At 57.1% G+C, this 23,149-nt stretch overlaps 1 protein-coding gene across 1 annotated transcript in view; it reads left to right on the top strand.

The window, feature by feature from the left end:
- Positions 1 to 1,751: 1,751 nt before the first annotated feature.
- The window catches only part of Ntng2 (netrin G2), a 58,745-nt gene continuing 37,347 nt past the window's right edge, over positions 1,752 to 23,149 (top strand). The window contains exons 1-2 of the mRNA XM_048812787.1: positions 1,752 to 3,253; positions 3,487 to 4,150. Of these exons, the coding sequence (XP_048668744.1) occupies positions 3,938 to 4,150 (213 nt within the window). The 5' untranslated portion in view covers positions 1,752 to 3,253; positions 3,487 to 3,937. The remainder of the gene's footprint in view (positions 3,254 to 3,486; positions 4,151 to 23,149) is intronic.

Here is a 23,149-nt window from a genome sequence, read left to right as displayed (position 1 = left end):
GGTAGAGGGTCGGGGCTGGGGGGCGGACGGAGGTAAGGACCGGCTTGAGCGCCGTGCGGAGTCGAACTCGAACCGGGGGAAGCAGAGGCAGCGAGAAGGCGGGAAGAGGACCGCGAGCTCCGAGTCCGCCCGCTCCGGAGTAAGTCGCAGTTCTGGGCGGGGTGGGTGGCGGTGGTGGCGGCGGCGGCGACAGGGTCGCTGCTGGCAGCAGCGCCTGGAAAAAGAATGCAACTAATTCGCGGGCGTTTTGCTCGGTGTCTTTTAATTAAGTGAGACGATGCTAAATGAGGGGTATCCTCAATGCTGACCGGGCCTTTATTAAAGGCTGGATTATCAATTGCTCTCGTGGTTTGCACACAACTTCGGAAAAGCAAGAAGCCGCGGCGGGTTTGCCGGGCTGGTCCATGTGCAATGCACACGGTTTGCAGCCGGCCGGAAGCACAGACTGGACCTCCACTCCTGGCCTTTTGCGGTCCTAGGTGGCCCCGCCCTCCGGCCCGCGGGGACCCACCGGCGCGACCCCAGCCGCCGCGGCCTCCTGCTCGTGCCCCGCCCCCAACTTTCCAGGGCTCCCTGGCCGCTGAGAAGGGCTCGGGGGCAAACCGGGGCCAGAGAAAGCTCCAGTTGCGGAGCCGGGACACCTGGGCTGCCGAAACCCGCCCATTGAGCCGATGGTGAGCGCTGGACACCTACAGGGCAGCTCCGAGGCGGGAACGGGAAGGTGACTCGGGTCGCTATCCCTCCTCGTCCCCCCTCCCAATATCCCCCAAAGCAAATTTCACCCCCTCCACCGACCGGCAGGGAAGGAAGAGGAAACCTGTCGGAGGGGCTGGGGCCCCCAGAACCCCCGACGCTCTCCCCAGTCCCCCCAGGGGCCCGCGCCCGCGGAGGCAAGTTTCCCACAAGGCGAGGGCGCAGCCGGCAACTCCGAGAGAAGCCAGCTCGCGAGCCCAGCCAGCTCCGAGAGGCGCTAATTCAATAAGACAGAAATCTGAGTTCAGAAATCCTGATAAAATCTAATTTTCAGGTTTTAATACCCTGGCTATCAGCCCCTCCTTGATTCCCGAGGACTCTTAAAAGAAAATAAAGCGCATTGATTCTATCTGTTTCTGAGAGCTGCAGTTTCTTAATAATATCAGGTGAAGATTTATTTTCCAAGGAGAAAACGATCCACCAGGATACAACCTCTTACTCTGAAATTTCCCTTGCCGGCTTCTCTCTGCCATCGCCTCGTTATTCCCGGGGTTCTTGCGGCTCTCCCCCCTTCACCTTTTTGCTTTTTTGGCAAAAGCCGACTGTAATATTCGAGCGCTGAGCTCACAATTCCCCCTGCGATGCCAGCAACGCAATCAACGCCCAGTTGATTGACTGGTTGTAAACACATTTTCCCCTGGCAGATTTTGTTGTTGTTGCCCCCCACCCTCCGTTTTCCAGGGAATGCGTGGCATTTAAGTCAACAAAACTGCAAAGCAATTAATAAATTTGCAAGTTGCTCCGCACGCGGCCTCCAGGCTGAGCTTCGCTGCCTGCTCAGGACTGCCTCGCGTCCCGCGCCATCCCAGCCCGGCCAGGCTGGTCCTGCGGCTGAAGCCCGCAGCTGGGCCCTCCTTAAGAGCCGCAGCCCTGCGCCCTGGTCGTCCCTAGCCATCAGGAGCTCCCTACCTGTTAGGGAACAGTCGGGAGTCAGCTTCTAGAAGAATTAATTAGAGGCATGCTGTTTTCTGGGCAGCTCCGAGCTCTGGTAGAGGCGTCCAAACCTCTGCCGGCCGAGCTATTTTATTTTTACTACATTTTCTCAGGTTGTAAAAATAGACCTGGGCACGTTCTTTCTGGGAGTTTTCTAGCAAGGAGCGCATTCAAGGCCGGGCTGACTCTATAACAGGTTTCTCTCAACAGCCAGGGGTGAAACGGGAAAATGTGGTCCTGGTTGGGTCCTCATTCATCTGCATTAGGAGACCTTCATCCTGAGAGAGGGGCAGAGGCCCACTTAACGCAGATGGATGAGTCCCGCTCTGGGCATGGAGATCAGGTCGCCTAGCTAGGGGCTTCTCCCAGAGCAGATATATTCAGCACCGAGGCGGGCAGTGTCTGGCCTTCAGTTTCTCATTTTTGGCAAGCCATTGTTTGTATCTGGGTATAAGTGGGGCTTCATGAAAATATAGTTAACTCCCCAGAGACCTCCCGTGAACAGTGGCTCAAAAGGATGTCAGATGAAGAGTCAGGCTGCCATTTGCATTATTTGGGAATTGAAATGCATAATCATGGGCATAACAACCAAAATAATTAATAACACAGACATTTTATGCTGTAACTCATTGCAGTAACCTTTGCCCTGTTGACCAGTTCTTTGGGCTAGGCTTCCATGCTGCTGACTGGACTCGGATTGTCCTGGTGATGTATTAAATGCCTGGGATCACCACATCATCCGAGCCATGTGTTTCCCAGTAACATTTGTATTAGTTATATCTATTTTGGTTTTTAAATAATTACCAGAGACTTAAAATAGTAAAGCAGTAATCCTAATAGTGATCCATTTATAGACATACCCTTCAAAGATGATTGCAAAATGTTGGCCTTGATCAGAAAATCTGATATGACAAAACATTATCATTTCTGTGGAAGTATTCAATATCTTAGTTTCTTACTGTTAAAAAAATTTAAAGTCGCCATTTCAGATTGTACCTGCGATTGAAGAGGTAGTTGTCAATGTCTACTGTTTCTTTGTTGGCCACGCGTGACCCACTCTGTTTGTACCTGTAGGTGTGGCCTCATCTGCACCTATAGTTACAGTCTCCCCGCCTCCTTTAACAACTCTGACACTTTGACTTGCAGGGCGTGGTATTTTAAAGCGACCATTAACTGTTGGCTCCTGGGCCTGGGGCCCTTGGGCAGACACTTCTGCTGCACCCATGAATGGTGAGAAAACACCTCACCTTTTTAATAATGTGCCCGATCTCCAAATGTGCAACTCCAATATTAATAAAAATAATCCAGTTTTCTCGGGAGATCTTGCTAATGCAGCCTCATTTTTTGCACATTCTGCCAGAGAGCTTTTGTTCTTATACATCCCTAATCTCCCCTCTTTTAATTTGTTGCAGGTGTTGTTGCTAATGAGTGCTCCTGCTCTCTCCTCTCTCCTCCCTTCTTACAATGAAAGACAAGCCAGACCCTGGGATTCTGGGTGGATGGAGAGCTGGAGTCTCAGGAACTTCCTAATAAGTTGCTGATAAGTTGCTGGTGGCTACCAGCCAAGGTCAGCTGGCCCCCATTAGTGCCTGTCCCCACCAAAGCAGAGCCAAACAGCCTGCCTGGTTAACACCTCAGTCGCTTTTTATTTCCAGTCCAGCTGCCCAGTTGTTGATACTTTTGTCCATATGAAAAGAAATCTCTTTTATTGGACTGAGATGCCAAGTCCAGTCCCAAAGAGGGAACACGTTTGCAGCTAACATGTATACCTCCTGATTTTATTTTATCTTTACAATGCAGGCTGGAGGTTTGTTACGCAGTTGTGTTGAGCACATCCCACGTTAAGGGCCTTTTAAAGACCTGGATTGATTGGAAGGACAAAAATTAAAAGCAATCTGATCCAGCCCCATGCCGGATCCCTGCGGATTGTCTCCTTATCCCATTTCCATCCACTGTCACAATTTGAAAGTCGGCTTGATTTGATCAGATCAGAATGCCAAGGTTACGGGCAACTTTTTGATCTGCCCATCAGCAGTTTGAGAAACGCTGGCTCTGAATTTTCTGTATCGGTCTTTCGGAAAAAACAAGCTCCTCACTGTTTGCAAACCTGCAGTGCTTGAGGCTCTGGGACATCCCAGCTGCCATCGCCTGGTAGATGTGGCATTTCCATGCTGAGGCTGCGAGTCCCAGCTGACCCCGCCGCTGCCTCTCCAGGGCCTCTCTGGGCCGTGCCCCTGCGGACTGAGCAGCCATGCTGCACCTGCTGGCTCTCTTCCTGCACTGCCTCCCGCTGGCCTCTGGGGACTACGACATCTGCAAATCCTGGGTGACCACGGATGAGGGCCCCACCTGGGAGTTCTACGCCTGCCAGCCCAAGGCAATGCGTCTGAAGGACTACGTCAGGGTGAAGGTGGAGCCCTCGGGCATCACGTGTGGAGACCCCCCTGAGAGGTTCTGCTCCCATGTAAGTGCACCCCCAGCCGCTCTCCGATCTCTGGCTCAGTCCGCAGGGGAGGGGGCCTGGGGCAGACCCTTGGGGTGGTGAACCCAGCAGGAGGGCCAAGTCACAAGGCTGACTCCTGTGTCTTGGATTGGGACCAGGTCTTTGTCTCACCTTGGAAATGGGCCAAAGCATAGCAGCCCTTGGGTCATGTGACACTCTCTGGGGTCAGGGCAGTTTTGGCCAGCTGACCACAGGATGGTTTTCTCTCAGGAAGAGAGTAGTATTCCCAGTTCTGCAGCCTCAAAGGTAAGCCCCGCCTCCCTGTAGGAAGTCTGCCCCTGGGCGAGTGAGTGAGCCAAGGACTGGACCTGCCTGGGTTCTTCCCTTCCACTGCGCAGTCTCCTCGTCCACCCAGCCCAATCCATTAGACAGCTATGAGGCCAGCGTGTGCCAGCACAGAGCTGGCGCTTTGCAGAAAAGGGTTGCAAGAAGGGATTCAAAGAGGAGGGCAGGGTCAGACTGGGAGGGACAGGGCAGCAGTGACCTTTCTAGTTCCATCCCTGTGTGTGATGACCACAGTCACAGATAGGTCAGGGGAAGGAAGGCATTCTGGCCTTGTCCCTTGAGTCTCCAGTCAGAGGATACAGAATGTGCCGGCACTCGGGGAATGTTAACAGCACAGTAATAGCAGAAATGGGGCTGAGAGCTAATGCGTCACTCTGTGGAGTCCCCCCAGACCCCCAGGCTCTGCCAGCCTGATTCTCTGTCATATAAAGTAGCAGGTTTAGGGGGTGGCCTCCAGACCAGCGACATCTCTGGACTCTGTTCTACCATCTGTAAAATGGGCACGCCAACGGAGCACACTCATAGGGTAGTTGGAAGGAGTTGGTGGCTTGAGGAACATCTCTTCACAATAGGGCTGGGCACAGAGCAAGTCTCCTGTAGGTGTTAGCTGTTGGCACTCCAGCAGTCAGCTGGGAAGACTGGGGCAGCAGAGGCGAAGGCCCGCGGCCAGGGTCTCACGCCAGGAGGTGGTGGAGCTGTGATTCCCGCTGAGTGTCTGGCTCCCAAGTGGCTGAGCTAAACGGCCTCCCCCCACCCCCCAGCAGGAGCTCTCCGGGCCCCTCCAGCAGGAGGCTGGGTAGGGCACCAGGCTGCAGCCACAAGAGGGGCTCAGAGTCATCTTCCAGGTGGCTGGTGTCTCTGAATGTCCTTGGGGGAGCCACCAGGCCTGGGGTTATGGCAGGGCCACCCGGTGTCCCCACCTGGGCTTCCTGAAGTTCTCAGTCCCGTGGGACATCTTCAGTCCCAGCACAGAGCAGCCTGGGAAGGTCGGTTCCCACGTGGGCTTGTCAGTGGAGATAAGGCTGTCACCGTGGGTGGTGGCTGGGCCAGGGCCAGCTGGGGAGGGAGGGGGAAGCAGCACAGGGCTGGGAGCCAGGGCTGGATCGCATAGTCCGTGGGCATCACTGCTATGGGGACCGCAGGGCCACATTGGCTCAGGGACAGGCCAGGGGGCTGGGCCCTGAAAGTCAGGGTTAAGGCCAAGCGGGGAGCCTGGTTCTGAGTCCACATCTTGGTCCACCTGCTCCCTGGCAGAGTCAACCTCTGCTCCTTGTGTAGAGCCTCAGCTTTATTTTTTTCCTCTTAAGTATTTATTATTGTCTTATTATGGCAGGGGAGTGGGACAGTTAAATGGTAATTCACAGGAGGGACTTCCAGTCCAGGGATCAAGGGATGAAGATGACCATCAAATGCTAGTCCGAGGCCCTCTCCTGGTCAAAGCCAGCTCTGAGGGACCCCTGGCCCTGGACTGCCCTGCCTCCCCCCACAGACAGCACCCTGCGCAGCTTCCCAGGGGCAGCGGCGCCCCTACAGGTCCTGATGCTGGCCGAACCTGAGCCCTGGGGTCTTGAAGGAGCGCTCCTCCCCCTCCGCTCCTTTCCTGGAAGGCAGGTGAAGAGGGCAGGGAGGAAGGTCAGCATCCAGAGACCCCGCGTGGCCAAGTCCTCAGCGTCGCGCCACCTGTTTGGTGGATGTGAATATTTCATGACGGCTCTGCCTTTGATTACAAATGTGGACACAATATGAGTCTGGGAGGCTGCTGGCAGGTGGAGGCTGGCTTCTGCAGGGAGGTGAAGTCACCTCCAGTCTGGATTCAAACGTAGCACCACTGTGTACCATGGCCCCTCCTGGACAGGTCCACGGCATTTCCCATTTAATCATTTCTAGGATGCCCCAGGGTGAGGCCTGCTCTGATCCCTCCTTAGGGATTAGGAAGGGTTGCCTAAGTCCTGTCAAGGTCACCCGTGTAGAGGGCAGGCCAGAAACTTGTCTGTAGCTGGTCATGTGCACACCTGCAGGTGGCACAGTCCGCCCTCTCTGAGCTTCTGACCTCCCTGAGCCTTGTTTCTTCCTCTTTCATTGGAGACAGTACTGAGGAGGGTCACAGTGCTGGTGGGAGGACACAGCCTGGCCATGCATGCACTGGGCACTTGCTGGCATCAAGTAGGTGCCCCACGGTCAGTGACTGCTACTAGGTTATTACTATTGTTACTCCTGTGGCTCTGGCCCACCTTTCCTCCCTCCTCCCTCCGTCCCTCGTTCCTTCCTTCCCTCCCTGGAGTTCTCTGCCTCTCTCCAGCCTGGGGACACCTACATTCCTAGTCTCCAGGCAGCAGGCAGAGAGGATTCTTGCCCAGGGAGTCTCTAAACGCCTCCATTCAGAGCAGGTGGCTCACCAGCCACCAGGGGGCGCAAGAGCAGCAGCCAGCACACCCGATGCCCCTCAGCCTTGCAAAGGTTCAGTGGGTCCCTGCTCCCCTGCGCCCCTCCTTTGGCAGATGTGGGCCTGCCTGTCCCAGCTTGCAGCCCTCCTAGGCGTGAGCCCAGGACTTAAGAGGGGCCGAGGGGCAGCGCTGTCTTCAGATCCTGCGTGCAGACCCTCTCTCCCAGGCCTCCTGCCTGTCCTCTGACAAGGCCACCTGAGAACCAAATTGTAAATTGCAGCCTGGCGAGGAAGGGGAGGGAGATGAAAGACAAGATAAATGAATAAATAAAAGCCTATTGGCTCTAAATGCACAAGGAGAATTAATAGGGATGAGCTCTCAACCGAGGATTCTTGGGCAAGGACAAAATTTCAATGAGGGCTGCCGGGGAGCAGAGGCAAGCCCTTCCCGCAGTTCCCAGGGCTGGGAGGGGGACAGGGCTCAGCCAGCACAGGCTGCTCACCCTCCCAAGGCAACTGCTGCTCCCAGGCCCCCTCTGGGATGGAGAGGGCGTGGAGAGGCCTGAGGGCAGCCCCATGGTGCTCTGCGAGAGGCCACCTGCCAGTTACCTGTGCTCCCATGAGAGCAAGGGGGCACCCTTTATGCCACCGGGATGAAAGTTGACCCCTTGAGACTCAGGTGAGAGACTGGGTCAGCCTACCCTGCCCAGGCAGGCAGCCCTGGCCCCATTCCACACCCCTGCTACCCAGAGTTAGTCCTCCAACCTCTGGGCAGCACCAGCCTCACTGGGTTAGAAGTGCAGAATCTAGGGCCCTGCCGCAGACCTGCTGGGTTAAAATCTGCATTCTCTTTTTTTTAACAAGAGAGCCAGAGGATTCTGCTGGATAGACGCAGCGTCTGGTTCATGGAGGTGAAGCCTGTTATTGATGAAGGAGATCTGCGGGTCCTGTGGGATCTTTGCAGGTTTAGGAGAGAGGACAGGCAGGCAGGAGGGGCACAGAGGGTCCTGAGAAAGGCACGGGGCTACAAACTGGAATCCCCAGGTGCATGTGGGACCTTGCCATCGCTGGGACCCGGGCTGCACTCTGAGACTTGGGAAAGGTTCCAGAGAGGGAGAGACAGCACTATATTCTGGCGAGAGCTACAAGCCTGGAATTCAAGCTGTGAGCTCATATCCTAGCACTGCCACCTGCAGGTTCCGTTACCTGGAGCGAGTCATTCAGATTCTCCAAGCCTCAGTTTCCCCATCTGTAAAGAGGGATACGATCATGACTGCCCCATGGCCCTCCTGGGAGAAGAAGACACCTCTCAAAGTCTGCAGGGGCTTAACTGACAGTGTGAATTCTGTTCTAGTGAGAGGTTTGAGTCTTATCTCCTGTCCAGTCTTGATCATCCCGCTCTGTCCACGTGGAAATGGATGAACACTGAACTTTTTCATGTAACGAGACTCCAGAGAGAGATTGGAATCCATTCTGTGTGACCTTCAGGATGAGATTTAGCCTCTCTGAGCCTGGTTTCTTCAAGTCATGGCTATTAATAGACCATGCACCGCGGGCCTGTCGGGAGCTCGGGGCCTGGCACATAGCAGATGCTCAATTTATGCTGGCTATTAGCCCCAGTGCTCTACCTGCAGATGTTTGCTTCCCCTTGGAAACTCCTCGAAGGCAGGTCACCTCTGCAGTCCTTGCCCACTGCGCGTTGATAGAACAAATGGGTGGATGGGAGGAATGGTGAGATCCAGGGAGGCTTCTTGGAGGAGGAAGCTGTCTTGAAGGAAGAACTGGGGTTTTCCAGTTGGAAGCCCCTGTTCCGGCAAGTCTGCAGTCGATGAAGCCTGGGGTTTGCACAGCTCTGTCTTCGTCAGCCTCCACAAGCGCCTTTGGGCACTGAGCTGCTCACCCTTCAACTTCAGCTCTCAATCTCCTGAAGTGCCCGAGGCAGGGCCCAGCCTGGGACAAGAATAGTTCCATGAGGTGACATCTTGTGGCACAGGGATGTCTCCAGCCCAGGAGCAGACATGAGGAGATGGGGCACTGTCACGGAGCATCAGCCCGCGGGCCCACGGGGTCAGATCTTTTGCTTTCTGGCCCTTCTCATGGGAGCAGGTTTGGGTCAGATGCCCCAGGGAGGGTGGGGGCTGCTCAGTTGGGGTACTGTGGGGACCCAAAAGGCCTGGAAGAGACATCTTTCCAGAGGGTCAGAGACATGGGCCACTCTGCCGGCCCCTCTTCCGTTCCGCTCCCGACGCTGGCCTGGGTAGATTTTCCTTTGGGCGTTTCTGAGCGGTTATGGCGAGCCGCTCCAGCCCCGTGTGCCCTGGGGCAGGCTGTGGGGGCTCACCCGCAGCCCTCCCTGCCGCGCTGGGATGGGGCCCGACAGGCCCCGCCACGTCCTCCCCTTCTGCACTGGGGCACTTTGGCTCAGTCCCTGAGACTCCAGCCTGGGCTTTCACATCTGAAAACACCTGGAAGGAGTCTGAGGACTGAGGAGGACGGGCGTGTGGAGCCCTCGGCTGGGCGCCTGCGCAGAATGAATGCCCAGGAAAAAAAAAAAGGACTGTTTGACCGTTTTAGTTTTTCTCCTTCTTGAATGTAGCTTAAGGGGCAAAAGGAGGAGAAGGTGATGGGCAGAAAATGACCCCGAAGGCCAGGCAGGCTGCCCAGGCGTCGGCCTCCAGCTCAGACTGGGGTCTTGCAAGTTTCCAAGAAATGGGGGCCAGGCCAAAGGACCCAGAGGACAGGGCGTGTGTGGATGACAGAGGGTGGACAGGCTGTCCACCTGGCACCCCATCCAGGTCCCTGCAGGGCTGTGAGCAGGAATGTCACTGTGCCACTTGACACAAGAATATCCCAGGGCTTCCCAGGGTCCTCTTGCAGGGACAGGGGGGCGGGAGCACCCTTCTTCCATCTGTGCTGTCCACTCTCTGCAGTTAGGAGGGATTAGGCCCAGGGCTCTAAGAGGAGGAGGGTGGAGGAGGGGCAGAGGTGAGAGCCACCCACAGCACGGCAGCGCCTGGCCCTGGGGTGGACCCCAGCTGACCAGGCCACAAAATGTGGCCCCTTGCCTCCCCTCCCACATGTGTCCACCCCAGGAACAGTGTGGACTGCAGACCTGATTCTAGAACCAGCCAGGATGGAGGCTGGCCCACCTGTGGCCTGGCCAGGGCCCCCAGGCCGTGTGGATGCGCGGTTCCCTCCTGGGGGAGCCCCGGGTGATGCAGGAATGGCAGAGGAGCGAGAGCGGTTCTGCGGCTTTGTGGGATCTGATTAGTTTTTCAGCAGCAGCAGATTTGCTTGAATATATGAAATGTGTTTCTAATTCCCTGAGCACACACCGACTGCCGGCAGGGGCAGCCAGGGTGCCCGTGGCAGGTGCCCGCGCCTGGGGGGTTCCAGGCCCAGCCCAGGGAGACCGAGCCAAGCCCCGAGCCTCAGTTTCCCCAACTGTGCCACAGGGGTGTGTGGCTGGATTAGCTGCTCTACCACATGGCCCTCTAGCACATTCCCACCGTGGCTAGTCCAGGACGTTTCCATCCCCCACGTTGAAACCCGTAGGATTCAACATCGCTCTGATCCCCCTCCCACCCCTGCAACACCGGTCTCCTTTCCGTTTCTGTGGATGACTTACTCTGGACATTTCATATAAATGGAATCATCCAATGTGGCCAGCCTGGTGGGTGTGAAGTAGTGTCTCATTATGGTCTTGATTTGCATTTCTCTGTGGAGTATCTTCTCAAGTGCTTCTTGGCCATTTGTCTATTCTTTGGGGGAAAATGTCTATTTATTCAAGTCTTTTTGCCCACTATTTCACTGGATTCTTTTTGTGGTTGAGTTGTACATGCTCTTTATATATTCTGAATACTAGACCCTTATCCATAGCAAATATATATTTGAAAATATTTCCCCCATTCTGTGGATGATCTTTGCCATCTCTTGATGTATCCTTCAGTGCACAAAATCTTTAATTTTAGTAAAGTCCAGTTTGTGGATTTTTTTTTTTCCTTTTGCTGCTTGTGCTTTGGTGTCTTATCTGAGAAACCATAGCCAAGAGTAAGGTCATGCGTTTACCCTTATGTTCTCTTCTAAAGCATTTGTAGCTGCACCTCTTATGTTTAGGTCTCTGGTCCGCTGGGATCTAGTTCCTGTGTTTGGTGTGAGGCAGGGGCCCCGTGTTTTCCTTGCATGTGGCTATCCGGTGTTATTGGCACCGTTTGCTGAACAGCCTGGTCTTTCCCATTACATGTTCTTGGCATCCTCGCCAGGGTCAGCTGGCCATAGGTGTGTGAATTCACTTCTGGACTCTCAGATCTGTTTATCAAAGCAGTGAGCATCCTGTGTGCAGTCCTTCATCAGACCCTTCCAGATATCCTGCCTGGGAGAAACTACTGCTATCCTCCTGTGCCCACTTCACAGATGCGGAAACTGAGGCTCCAGTACTGAGGTGTGGCATTGAGGTTCCAACTCGGATCCCAGGCAGGTAGTGACTGTGCTGTGGCGAGGCCTGAGGGCCGGGGGCAGGGAGCCAAACGCTCCCACAACCTCCCCCCCCCCACTTTTCCTCTCCTGCCTTTCCCTGGTTTACCTTTAGGCTGCGATGCTGACTGACCCTCAAAGGAGGGCCACTGGGGTGGGACGCTGTGACTCCCCTCTGGTCTCCCACTATCTCTCCAGCTTCCACCTGTGCCCCTCGTGTCCCCGCAGTGCCAGACTCTGTGCCTGCCCCCTGGCTATGCAGAAAGTACTGGACGTGGTAGGTGCTGACCTCATGCCTCTTGTCCCTCCTCTCAAACAGAGTGCAGCCTCGGGGCGGTCCTAGGGATGGCCTAAGACCAGGGGACCCCAATATCTGTGAGCTCCTGGAAACGGCTGCCCAAGGGGAAGTGGGAGCCTGCACCTGGCCACAGGTGGCCTTCTGCAGGCTCCGGGAGCACAGAGCAAAGGCACTGAGGGGTCAAGTCAGGGCCTCCCATTCCTCCCAGTGACTTCCTTCAGCCCCCCCGAGAGGGAGCGGAGAGGCCCAGCAGCCCCAGCATAGCCCTGGGCTCCCCAGGAGGGAGTGGAGCCTAGGGACAGGAGGCATCTCACACCAGGCCCCCATCCATCCGCTCGTGCCCTAGATTTGACTTCTCGTGGTGGCATCGGTGGGGGGACATGGGATATGTCCTGGAGGTCACCTGTGGCCAGTGGGGTCTGCACCTGCTCCTGCAAGGTGGGTGAGGTTGACACATTCTCTTTCGGGCCATCTTGTCACCTGTCAGTGGAGACATGCTTGGAGCTGGCTCTTGCAAGCCCAAGGGGATCAAGAGTCCCTTTCCCAGCCCATCTGTAAGCCATGGTCCCCCTTGGTGGCAGCACCATGAAGGTGACAAGGAGAGAATGTTCTGTGACAGGTGGCAGGGTCCAGGGTGAGGTGGGACAGGGGGGTGGTGGGTATATCAGCAATGGCTGCAAAGATGCATTCTCCATGATCTGCAACCGGGTCTGGGTGGCGTGTGGTCAGCGGGAGCTCGGAGAGTATCTGGAGCCTGGGGAGGGCACCTTCTATAGCCACGTGCTGGAGCCTTTCCAGTGTGCCCCATGTTGTGGCCTTTTGTCTTCTCACCAAGACCAACAGCTAATACAGTGCTGCAGATGAGGAAAGGGAGGCCCAGAGAGGCAGAGACTCCTAGTCCAGATGGCACAGCCAAAGCCAGGATATGTTCCCCAGGGCCCTGACCACTGTCCCACCCTACCTTGTTCTATGACTGAGAGTCTGAATGGCGGCTTTGATGGTAGGCACCACAAAGGGGCCTCCTCGGTTGGAAGGAGCTGAACTCCCCATGGTTACGGTCCCTCCAGATCCAAACCTTGGGGTTTCTAGAGCTGCCCCTCCCCTGTGAAAGTCCTGCAGCCGCTCTGCCAGGACCCGCCTCTTCCCGAGCACTTTGTCTTGAGTCCTTAGGGCCTCTTTAGCCTCCCCTTCCACTCCTTTCTGCTGCCCAAGTCATTTGTCCACTTGACTCCAAGGGCCGGCCAGGGAAATCAGAGCAGTGAGCCTCGTCCTCGTCCCCTCCGCGGGAACAGACGTCTGCCGTTGGGCAAAAGGTGACAGGGAGGCCAGTACGACAGCCCTCGGGTGTCCCGGGAGCTCCCATGGGCCACGCGGAGCCCCTTGGCCGCCAGGCTGCAGAGAGCAAATGGGTCCACTGTGGAATTGCAGGCTCTGGAGCGTCCCTTCCCTTAGGACTCAAGAGCAGCCAAAGGCAGGTGGCAGCAGGAGAAGCCAGCTGTCCAGAGGGCACCTTGTCTCTGCCCTGTCCCCTGCCCCGCCAGCACCAACCGGAACCTTTGCCAACAGCTGTGCACCTGGCACCACCCTGCAGCCTCCAGGGGGATGGGGCTCCCTCTGCACTGGCTGCCAGGAGCTGAGTGGCCTCACCCAAGGCTCTCCCCTTTGGGGTGAAGATTCCCTGCCTGTGTGTCGACCTCAGAGCCCCTCTTTTCTGGATTTCTGGATTCTGCTGCTCAAGGAGGGAGAGAGAGAAAAGCAGAAAACAATACCTGCTGACACCCAGGAAGACCCGGGGGGCCAAAGGCAGGAGGCCAGCTTGTCTTAGTAGCAGAACCCCAGTGCAGGAGGCTCGCGACTTTAGGGGTCACAGGCCCTTCTGAGAATGTGCGCCACTCTTCCTGGAATAGCACCCACGCTCATTCTTGCAAAGGCTCACCCCTGCACATGCACACGAGGTCGCAAACGCTGTGGGGACTTCCCAGACAGCCCAGTCCACCTGGAGAGCCTGGGGTCAGCCATCCAGCCAGAGGATCCTGGCCTCTGGGGCCCTTAAGCTCAGAGTAGTTAAGGTTTGTCTTCTTGTTACTGACTGATCCCCATTGTCTGAGAATTTTCTTGATTCCACACCCTCCTACTCTTGGGAGCAGCAGCAGCTAACATTTATTGCATGCCAAGTGTATACTAAGCACTTAACCTAAAGTGGCTCATTGAATTCTCACAGAAGGCTTTAAATGAACGCCAGTTTGGAATGAGTGGTCTCAGATTGAGAGAGGCTAAGCCACTGGCCCCAGGTCACACAGCTTCTAAGTATAGGATGTTGGCATCTCCAGCCTGGGCTGCTTAGACCAGCCCCTACCCCCTGGCCAGGTTGCATCGCTGATGTGAATCCCTGTGACACCTCAGCATGTGCCCGATAGATGGAGGTGGCTTTTGCCCTGCGCTAGGTGAGCACCCTGTCCCTGTCAGCCAGGAGGAAGGGGGGTCAGGGAGGAGCCATGCTGGCACTTCCCCGCCCCCTGCCCTTTGAGCCGTGGTGGAGTTTGCTAATCCACTTATTTGATAATTCACTGATTTCATGTCTGTTTGGCAGGCGCACGCTCCCACGCGCCAGCTCCGGGGAGGCTCCACGGCTTGCCGGGAGGAACCCGAGCTGTTTTTCTGGGGAAGGAGTGGGGGAAACGACACCGACAGTGGACGATAATGGACCTAAAAATAGAGGATGGGGGAGTAGCCAGAGGGGTGCCTGGCGTCTACCTGGCACCGGGAAGCCCCTACCCTCTCACGCTGGCTTCCTGGGGGTTGGTGGCCTGGGATGGGGGCGAGGGACAAGGAGGGTAGGACACAGGACTGAGGGGCAGATTGCCCCTCTTGCTGTCACTGGCCACTCTGAGGTGGACCCTTGCCCCCCTTGGGGTCCTCGAGGGAGCAGACTCGCCTCTGGGTGCACACCGCAACCTCGAGGGTGGCCGTAGTCAGTCCCTGCACAGGACCTGCCGCAGAGGGTCCCTGGTGGTCTGCGGGGACTCCCCAGGGAGTCTGCCCTGGCGCCACTGTGGGGGTAAAGGTGTCTCCACAGCAGGACAGGGAGGGGGTCTCACAGTGACCCGTCCCACACCTCCTCACCCTTGGGTGGTCTTCCTGAAGGGCCCAACCTCAGGTGGGCAGCTGGGACCAGTGGCACTGGAGGAGGCGGGGCCTCCTCACCCCTGGAGCTGGGCTCAGTGGGAGGCAGATGGCCTCCACCGGGGTCCATCATGCCTCCTGCCCAGGCTGCACCCCAGCCCAGCTGCAGCAGGCCCTAGGGGGTCCTCCAGACTCATCAAAACTCCCCAGGTGGTCCTTGTGCAGCCAAGTTTGAGAACCACTGATGGAGGCCCTCACCCCCCAGCCTCAAGCATCTTGTTGTTTTAAATTCAAAGTCCAGAGAGGGAGAGCGTCCCTCTGCCTGCCTGGCTCTCGAAGCCTTCCTGGTGTCTGAACCCCAGGCTCTCAGTCAGACGAGGGGCAGCCTGGAGTCGCTGGCCCTTGTACCCAGGTTCTTAACTGCTCCTCCTGCGAGGAGGCTGCCACTGGAGCTAGGGCCTTTCTGGAGGTGCCAACTGTCACTCAGGGCGGCCCAGCCAGCCCTGGATTCCCTGCCTTATCTCCTTTGCTCCCCGCCATGCTCCGGCCCCGCCCTGCAGCCTGTGTTCTGACCCTCCACCGCAGGGCCCTCCATGCCTGGCCTGCTGCACCTTGCTGAACCCCACTGCCCCGGGAGCCTTCCTGACCACCCAGCCAAATCCCCCACTGGCCTGGGTGGACCAAGCCAGGGGCAGTTCCTCTGGGCTCCCACCAGGGGTTAGAGTGCCCAGGTTACCAGAAACGTGAGGTTAGGTAAGTGCCTGGCCTCTGGGGGGCTTCCACTCTCTTACTATAAGAGGAGGCTAACAGCAGGACAGCTAGGACGGCCGGGTGCCCTCTTCCCATCAACTGCACCAGCCTCCCAGACCCCGCTGCACATCTGGGCCCTCCCTGGGCTCTGGCTGGTTAACTGGTTGATTAGCCTGTGTTCAATCTGGAGCAGAATCTCTGGCTTTGGGGTCCAGGAATAGTGTCTCCCTCTCCCCTTCAGGTACTTTGGCAGACAGCCAGGTCTAAAAGCTGCTTCTCCAGGGCTACTTTGTTCAGAAATAGTTGATGAATAGTTGATGAATAAGTGAATGAATATAAATCAATGAAACCTTACTGCCCCGCCCTACTGCCCCACCCCCGCCGGGGCTTCATCCCGAGCCTGCAACTGCCCAGGTGTGTCCGAGGGACATGCCCAGCAACTTTCTGCCCTTTTCCTCTGCCGTGCATGACTGCTTTGCTCCTCAGAGAGCAGCAGGAAGAAGCCTGGAGGGCCCTGACTGGCATCTGTTGCCTGGGCAGTCCCCATCCATGTCGGCGCTGTGTCCACTCCTGAGACCTGCTGCACCCTTGTACACAGGACCCGGAGAAGGCACCCACTAAGGAGGCGTCACTTGCAAACCCTAACTGAGCCCTCAGCAGAGGTACCGGAGACTCCTTGTTGGCGCTTTGCCTGGGGCACCTGGGGACAGCTGAGAAGGGTGGGGACCCAGGCTGAGGGGTCTGGTGGTGGCCCAAGAGGGGTGGGGCCAGGGCAGAGTGGATGACTGGCCAGCAGGGCTGCCTGGGGTGCAGCTTCAGCCTAACCCCCTCCAAGTCTCGTCAGCCCGGTCTTCCGGCCCATGCCGACCCAGGCTGTGCCCAGCTGGCAGGGCCCTCTGGCCCACTCTGCAGCAGGAAAGTCCCAGCAGCTCTGTGGAGGAGGCAGGCCAGGGACCCTGAACAGGCCAGGGGTCTGAGGAGGGGCCGCTGCTGTCCCCTTGCCCTGCTGCCAGCCGGAATCCTCCAGCTGCTTTTTCCTCCTGATAAAATATTCATGTCAGCAGAGCGGGGCCCTCTTTGGGACTCTGCCGTGTCTAGCTCACGCCTCGCACAAGCTTTTAAAGAGCAGGACGCTTTCCTACCCTCTAAGCATTTTCTAAGTCCCGAATCAATAATGCACTTCAGCGGTGGCTCTGGATGCGGCTTTTCTCCATGGCCCTGCCCTTCCCCCGCCTTGCCTGCCCTCTTTCTGCCCCTCCTTGCCTTTCAGTTACTTTTCTAAAAGGTACTGAATAGGAGCGTTGGGCTGCTTAGGTGGTGACTGGAGCGGGTGGGGTGGGCAGGGAGAGCAACCATGCGGTGCCAGGCTGGGCACTCCCGCAGGCAGCTTCTGGTGAGCAGGCTGAGCCTGTGTGTGCAGGGAGGGGCAGAGGCGGAGGAGGGGCTGCTGGCACTCCCACGGCCCTGGCTAGCAGGCGCAAGCGGCGGCGGTGGAGGATCACAGAGCTCCCGACTGCAGAAGGCCAGGGCTCGGGCTCGGGTTCACCCTACCTCCCTCTCTTTCTTCTAATGAATTAGAAAATATTTAGAGCATAATCAGAAAACAGGACCAAAACAGAAAAGAAAAGAAAGGGGGCCTAGAGCAAAGAAAAATGTGGAGCACATGCCAAAATAGATCACCAGACTCTCTAGGAACGGAGCAGTCTAGTTTGGGCTGTCTGCCTTTTGTGGTAATGAGCTCTCTGTAGCTGGGGGTATGCAAATGAGGGGGCCCATTCCCTCTGAGACAGGGGCTCATGTGTGTCTGGTTGGTTATGTGGTACCAGCGAAGGTCAGGAGAGCATGAGTTGCCTCTGGAGGCCACAGGGCTCTGTGCCAGGCACGCTTCAGTGGGAAGAGCCTCCCATCCCAGGCATTCCTGGGAATCTGGCTGTGGGAAGAATCCACATATGCCCAGGGCAGAGCAGAATGCATTTTTTTTTTTTTTTAAGAATACAATTTTAAGTTCCTGGAGAGATTAACCCTCATCTAGCCAGAGCCTTGCCAAGACCCCAGCCCCACCCCTCTGGCTATTCAGCAGATGGAGGAAACCATTCTTAGCTTTGTGTCTGGGTGGGCAGTGGATGCCCACACAGGGTCCCCATTGCACCCTTGCCCTCGGACCTTGCACAGTCTCCTGGGAAGCTCATTGGCCAGAGCAGCTGGATGCCCCCAGGTGCTCCAAAAGGCTCGTGGGGGGGGGGTGGGGGTCTTTTGGGGCAGTCCAAGTTGGGATGGGCAAGATGGAGGATCCAGGCATCTCTGTCCCACTGCCAAAACGGCTTCCCAAAGCAGACTGGAGTCGTAGGGTGTCCACGTCATCTCAGTCAGCTGCTTCCTGCCTCCTCCAGGACCACACAATCCTCCCTGGGGACCACCAGGAGAGCTACAGTTAAGGGCCCTCCCTGCTGTGTTTGGAAATGTCTGTTAAACATGGTGGTGTGCTGGGGAGTGTGGCACAGAGGAAGGGAGCCAGTGCCTGCTCTCCTCACATTCATGCGTAGTCATGGAAGGTTCTGGAAGGAGGAGGATCTTCGGTTAGGGTTGACATGAAAGGCCTCAGGGCTCCCTGTCCTCGAATACAGTTCTGGACTCTGGAGAACTGAGCTATATCAGGCCCTGGCAGGTCCAGCAGGTGGCCCATGTCTCGGTCCAAGCTGGACCTTTGCCCACGGGATGCCTGTGAGGCTGGGTCTGGGGACTGCTGCAGGAGGCAGGCAGTCACAGAGGCTCTGGAGGCTCGTGGCTGGGATGAAGGGGGCCCGGAAGTCACCTCCCATAGGCCCCCTGGACTTCCCCTGCCTGAGTGAGGAATCTGGGCTGGGAGGAGGATTGTTCCAACAAAATAAGAAAACCTCCCTGGCAGCTGCGGCTCTGGGCCACTTTCCGCTGATTCACGAGAGCAGGGAGGGTGACCTTGCTGTTGTCCAGGGCTTTCGCTCCAAGAGAAACCGAAAGAGGAAGGGGAAAAAATTAGCGGTGGAGAGAGCTAGAGGGACCGGGATCAATGAAACCATAGAAGGAGAAGGAGAGGGAGCCGGAGAGGGGCTGGGAGGAGAGACATTAGAGACGCAGGCCGCTCAGTCAGAAGCTGCTCCCAGCAGAATCTCCGTTTCCGCTTTGTTAATAATTTATCCCGCTGCAACTTTTCTTACCATTAAATAGGAAATAATTTGTTAGGGAGAATTCCCCGGGCACCCCGGCTTTCTCCCTGGAGTCTGGGGGAGGAGAGCTTGTCTCTGTGCCCTTCTGCCCAGCAGTGTGGGGGACTCAGGAGCAAGCAGGATTTAAGACTTAGGGTGTCAGTGTCAAACCTGGTCACCCACTCCCACTTATCTCATGAATGGGGAAATTGAGGCACAGAGGGGGCAAGGCTGGGCCCAAGGTCACGTACGGTGTTAGGGGAAGTCCCCTGCATCCATGACCCGGGGGGGGGGGGGCAGGGTGCTTGCTGATTTATACACTTGCCCAAGACAGCAGAGATTCTCCCCAGAGTTCCAGGAGCTACAGCCAAGGTGGGGGTGGGGCTAGCACTGCTGCCTTTCCACTCCCTCCCTGACCTTGGCTCCTCCCTGGGCCCCCAAATTTTGTAAGAGCAGAGCTCAGCCTCCTCCCTCAGCACCCCACACTCTGAGCCTCTGCTTGGCAATCTCTCACCTCCCACCTGGGACACAGCAGCTGCCTGCAGCCCCCCAGTGAGGTTGACAACTCGGCAGACAGGTTCAAAAAATCTGTCAGCTGCTAAACTGTTCCAGGCCTGCCCACATGCCTGGGTGGCAAAGAGATGGGCTGTCTGCCTCCCGGGTGGAACCCGTGTCTCGGGAGAGTGGCACGGGCTGGGGGCGGTGTCGTCCTTTCCCTTTTGGGTGAAGGGCACAGTTTCCCAACTTGTCTCAGAGCTGGGGCTTCTTGTCCTGCTGCAGAGCTCCGTGATCTTGGGACGTCTCTCAGTCTTTTCTTGTTTGTAGAATGTAAATAAAAGGATTCCAGCCTTGAGGAAGGCTGAGCAGCGGGGGTGGGGTGACTCCCAAGGTGTTCTCTGTGCAGGGCGGGCTCCGAGGGCGGATGGCAGAAGTGGCCCGTCTTCCGGTTGGTTGGAGCCACAGGGCCAGACCACGGTCATGGCGCCCTCCCTGCATCCAGACCCGCTGTTGAGTGCCACCAGGGGGCTTGCCACGTGGCACTTGGTGTCATTCTTATAGCAACTCTGAGGGGTCCAGGTCATGGCCTTCATGGGACTTCCATTCATCCCACAAGACCTCCCAAGTGCCCAAGGGATGCCAGGAGCTGGGGCCACAGTGAGAACGGAAGTGGAGGAGGCTGCTGCCCTCGGGAGCTAGCCCTCCAGCCCAGGAGCTCACTGGGCAGGGGAGGTGAGCTATCTTCTCCACGTCTCTGATGGCTGTCCCTCCACGGGCTCCTTGGTTAGTGGCCTGGAGGTTCCAGCAGCTGGACTTCCCAAGGGCACCATTCCCTCCGTCCCTGCTGCACTTCACCTTCCCATTCAATTACGTGTGCGCCTGCAGCTCGTCTGCGGTGTTTACAACCTGGCCTCTGACTCCAGCTGTACCCTTTGCACAGAAAAGAGCATAAAAGCAAAAGCATTTAGGAGACGGAGGTTTCAAACGCCTGACATAAAATGGTCTCTCCACAGAATATCTCGTGCCAGACATCTCCTGCTTAGCGTCTGGGTAGGAGACCCGTCCCCACCTGGCTCCCTGGTGCTCTTGGTCCAGGCTGGCTGCTCTGCCTCGAGTTTCAGGGAACTTGTCCCTAGAGACGGAGAGCTGCAGATGGCCGGGGTTGGGTTTTCCCCAAGATTCCCCAAGGTTGGGTCCCCTGGCATCCAGGGAAGGTGATGTGGGGCCCATGTGTACCCAGTTTTCCATCTATAAGGTGGACACAGCAATAGCACCGGCCCTCCTGGGGGGACATGCAGTGGGGATCGGTGGGAAGCACCAGACCAGCCACATGGCGTCTCTGCTGGGCTCTTCTGTCTGCAGCTGCCAAGGTGGTGCACGGTGCAGCTTCACGACTCCTCCCTGGGGGTTGCTGGGAGACTCCTGGGGCTAATGTGTGTGAAACCGCTGCTTAAGAACAACTGCTACCATTTGGAGGCATTTTCTCCATCTTTCATACTTACGATCTCACATGATATCAGATGAGGAAACAGGTTCAGAAAAGTAAAGTGACTTTCTCAAGGTCACACAGCCTCCAAGGATAGAGCCGAGTGAGAAGGAACTCAGGGCTTTCAGACCCCAGAGCCAGTTTCCTTAGGGCTGCAGCCTCCAACAGGGGACCTGGGGCTCTGAGGGTCCCTGGAAGTCACATGGGAAATGTAGTGGGTCACTGAATTTTTCTGGAGGGGGCTTCTGGCAAACTGGGCTCATCAGCAGCTCCATCCCTGGATCCCCCCCAGGGAAGGACAGGAAGAGGGCCAGAGCATGAGCTGGTGCTGTCTGGGGTGAGGGTGGTGAGCTCTGCGTGGACATGGCCTTTCCGGAACACACCGTCCATGCTCCTAAATGGTGAAATGGAATTCTGAATCCTCAGGGTGGAGGGAGGTGGAAGAAAAGGAAGAAATAGGAGAGGGAGAGGGAGAGGGAGGGCTGTGGTGGCCCCCGCCTGGGTTTACTTCTCCTGCTGGCTGTTGACAGAGCCCCCCTGCAGCAGGTGCAGGCTGGTAAACACTCCGGCTGATTCATTAGTTTCTGACCATCTGCTTCCTGGGGGCCACTGGGCCCTGTAGGTTGGGACAGAGGCACATTGGTGGCAGCCAGGTGGAGCCCCGTCTCCTGGCAGAGCCGGCTGCAAGTCTTCCCTTGGCAGACAGGCTGCCGGGAGCAGAAGGGGCTCTGAGGGGTCCCATGTCCCCCTCCCCAGGGACCATCAAAAGAGTGGGCATTGGTCTGGGGACGTGGCTCAAGCGGTAGCGCGCTCGCCTGGCATGCGTGCGGCCCGGGTTCGATCCTCAGCACCACGTACAAACAAAGATGTTGTGTCCGACGAATACTAGAAAATAAAAATATTTAAAAAAAAAAAAGAGTGGGCAGGGCAGGGGATGGGAAGGCAGGGGGATGGAAGAGGGACCAGGGAGACTAGGTGTGGCTGACTCACTGCCGTTGCAGTTAACAGGAACACTGGCACTCAACATGAGACCATTAGCATCACTACAGTTACCATCGTGTCATTAATTAGCTACTAAGCTAATTAATATAACAATAATAGGAGCCACGATCTAGTGGGCAGTCTCCAGGTCCAGGCCCTTCACGGAGGCTTCACTGTCTCAGGGGAGGGAACTGGCTCACGGACTGAGTCAGGTAATCAGGGCCACCCGGAGGGCCCTGAAAACAGGGAGAAGGGACAGTGGCCAAGAATCAGAAGCCCTGAGGTAAGAGGGGGCGTGGGAGCCAGGGGACAGCTTCAGTGCTGGGTTGAGAGGAGCTTGCAGGCCAGCGCATGCCCCTGGTCCAGCGGGCAGAGAAACCCAGCTGTGGAAGAGGCCCAGCGATAGCCTCTGCCCGCCCCTCTTGTTCTCCCAGGAGGGGTTGCTGTGAAAAGTGCCACAGACCCAGTGGCTTTGGCGACAGAAAGGTGTCCCTGCTGGGGGCTGAAGTCCCGGGTCAAGGTGCTGGGAGCCTGGTTCCTCCTGAGGCTGCTCTCCAAGGCTCACGGGTGGCCTTGACTCTGCGGGCCCTAGTATTTCTGGGTGCCCACACTTGCTCTTGTTAAACAGACCCATCCGGCTGGAGAGGCCCACCCCTCATTTAATTCAATTGCCTCTTTAAAAACTCTGCACCCAGATGGTCCCGTTCTGAGGTACCGGGGACTAGGGTACCAACACGTGGATTTGAGGAGACACAAGTCAACTCCTAAGAAGGCAGGGGGCAGGGGCAGCAGAATAGGGAGGCGCAGGGCACAGGGCCTAGTGCAAACTGTGCCCAGCCCCAGAGCCGGGGTAGCTCTCAGGGTGTCTGCCCGGGGCTCCTCCACCTACCAGCACAACGCTCGGTCTGCCCCTGGACTTGTGCCCTCCCTGGCTGCTGTCCCTCACAGGCAGGCCCGTCTCACCCCAGCGCTCTGCCTTCTCATCACCAGGCCTGGCCTTGGCCACCCCCAGGGCCTCCAGTCCTCCTCATTCAGGACCGCAGCGCAGGATGGGCTGTGACTGGCTTCGTCACAGGTGTCAGCCGGAGCAGCCCTCTACCTGCCATGGTGACAGTAAGCTCACCGCAGTGTTGGTCCCTGAAGCTGTGCAGGGCAGGAGGGGGAGGAAGAGGGGCACCAGGCAGGGCAGGAGCAGGTCCGAGGCACCCATCCTGCCTGCCCTGGGGCTCAGTTTCCCCATCTGATCAGTGAGTGTGGACTCAAGGGTGAGTTCTTTGTACCCCAAAGTGTGCAGATCCCATGAATCAGCAGGGACAGGCCACGTGGAGTGGGCAATGCCACCATGGGGTACCAAGGACATATCTATTTTAGTCAAAGAGAGTTTTGTGGATCCTGCCTCAGTGAACCCCTGGGCTGGCCCTGCCCACTGAGGGGCCCTGGGCCGTCTGGAAAGCGGTCCTCCACTCCCGAGGATCAAAGCCATGGCCAGAGGCAGGCTGCA

Source organism: Marmota marmota, unplaced genomic scaffold (assembly GCF_001458135.2).
Source record: "Marmota marmota marmota unplaced genomic scaffold, marMar, whole genome shotgun sequence".
NCBI classification, from domain to species: Eukaryota; Metazoa; Chordata; class Mammalia; order Rodentia; family Sciuridae; genus Marmota; species Marmota marmota.
This window is presented reverse-complemented; position numbering and strand designations above follow the sequence as displayed.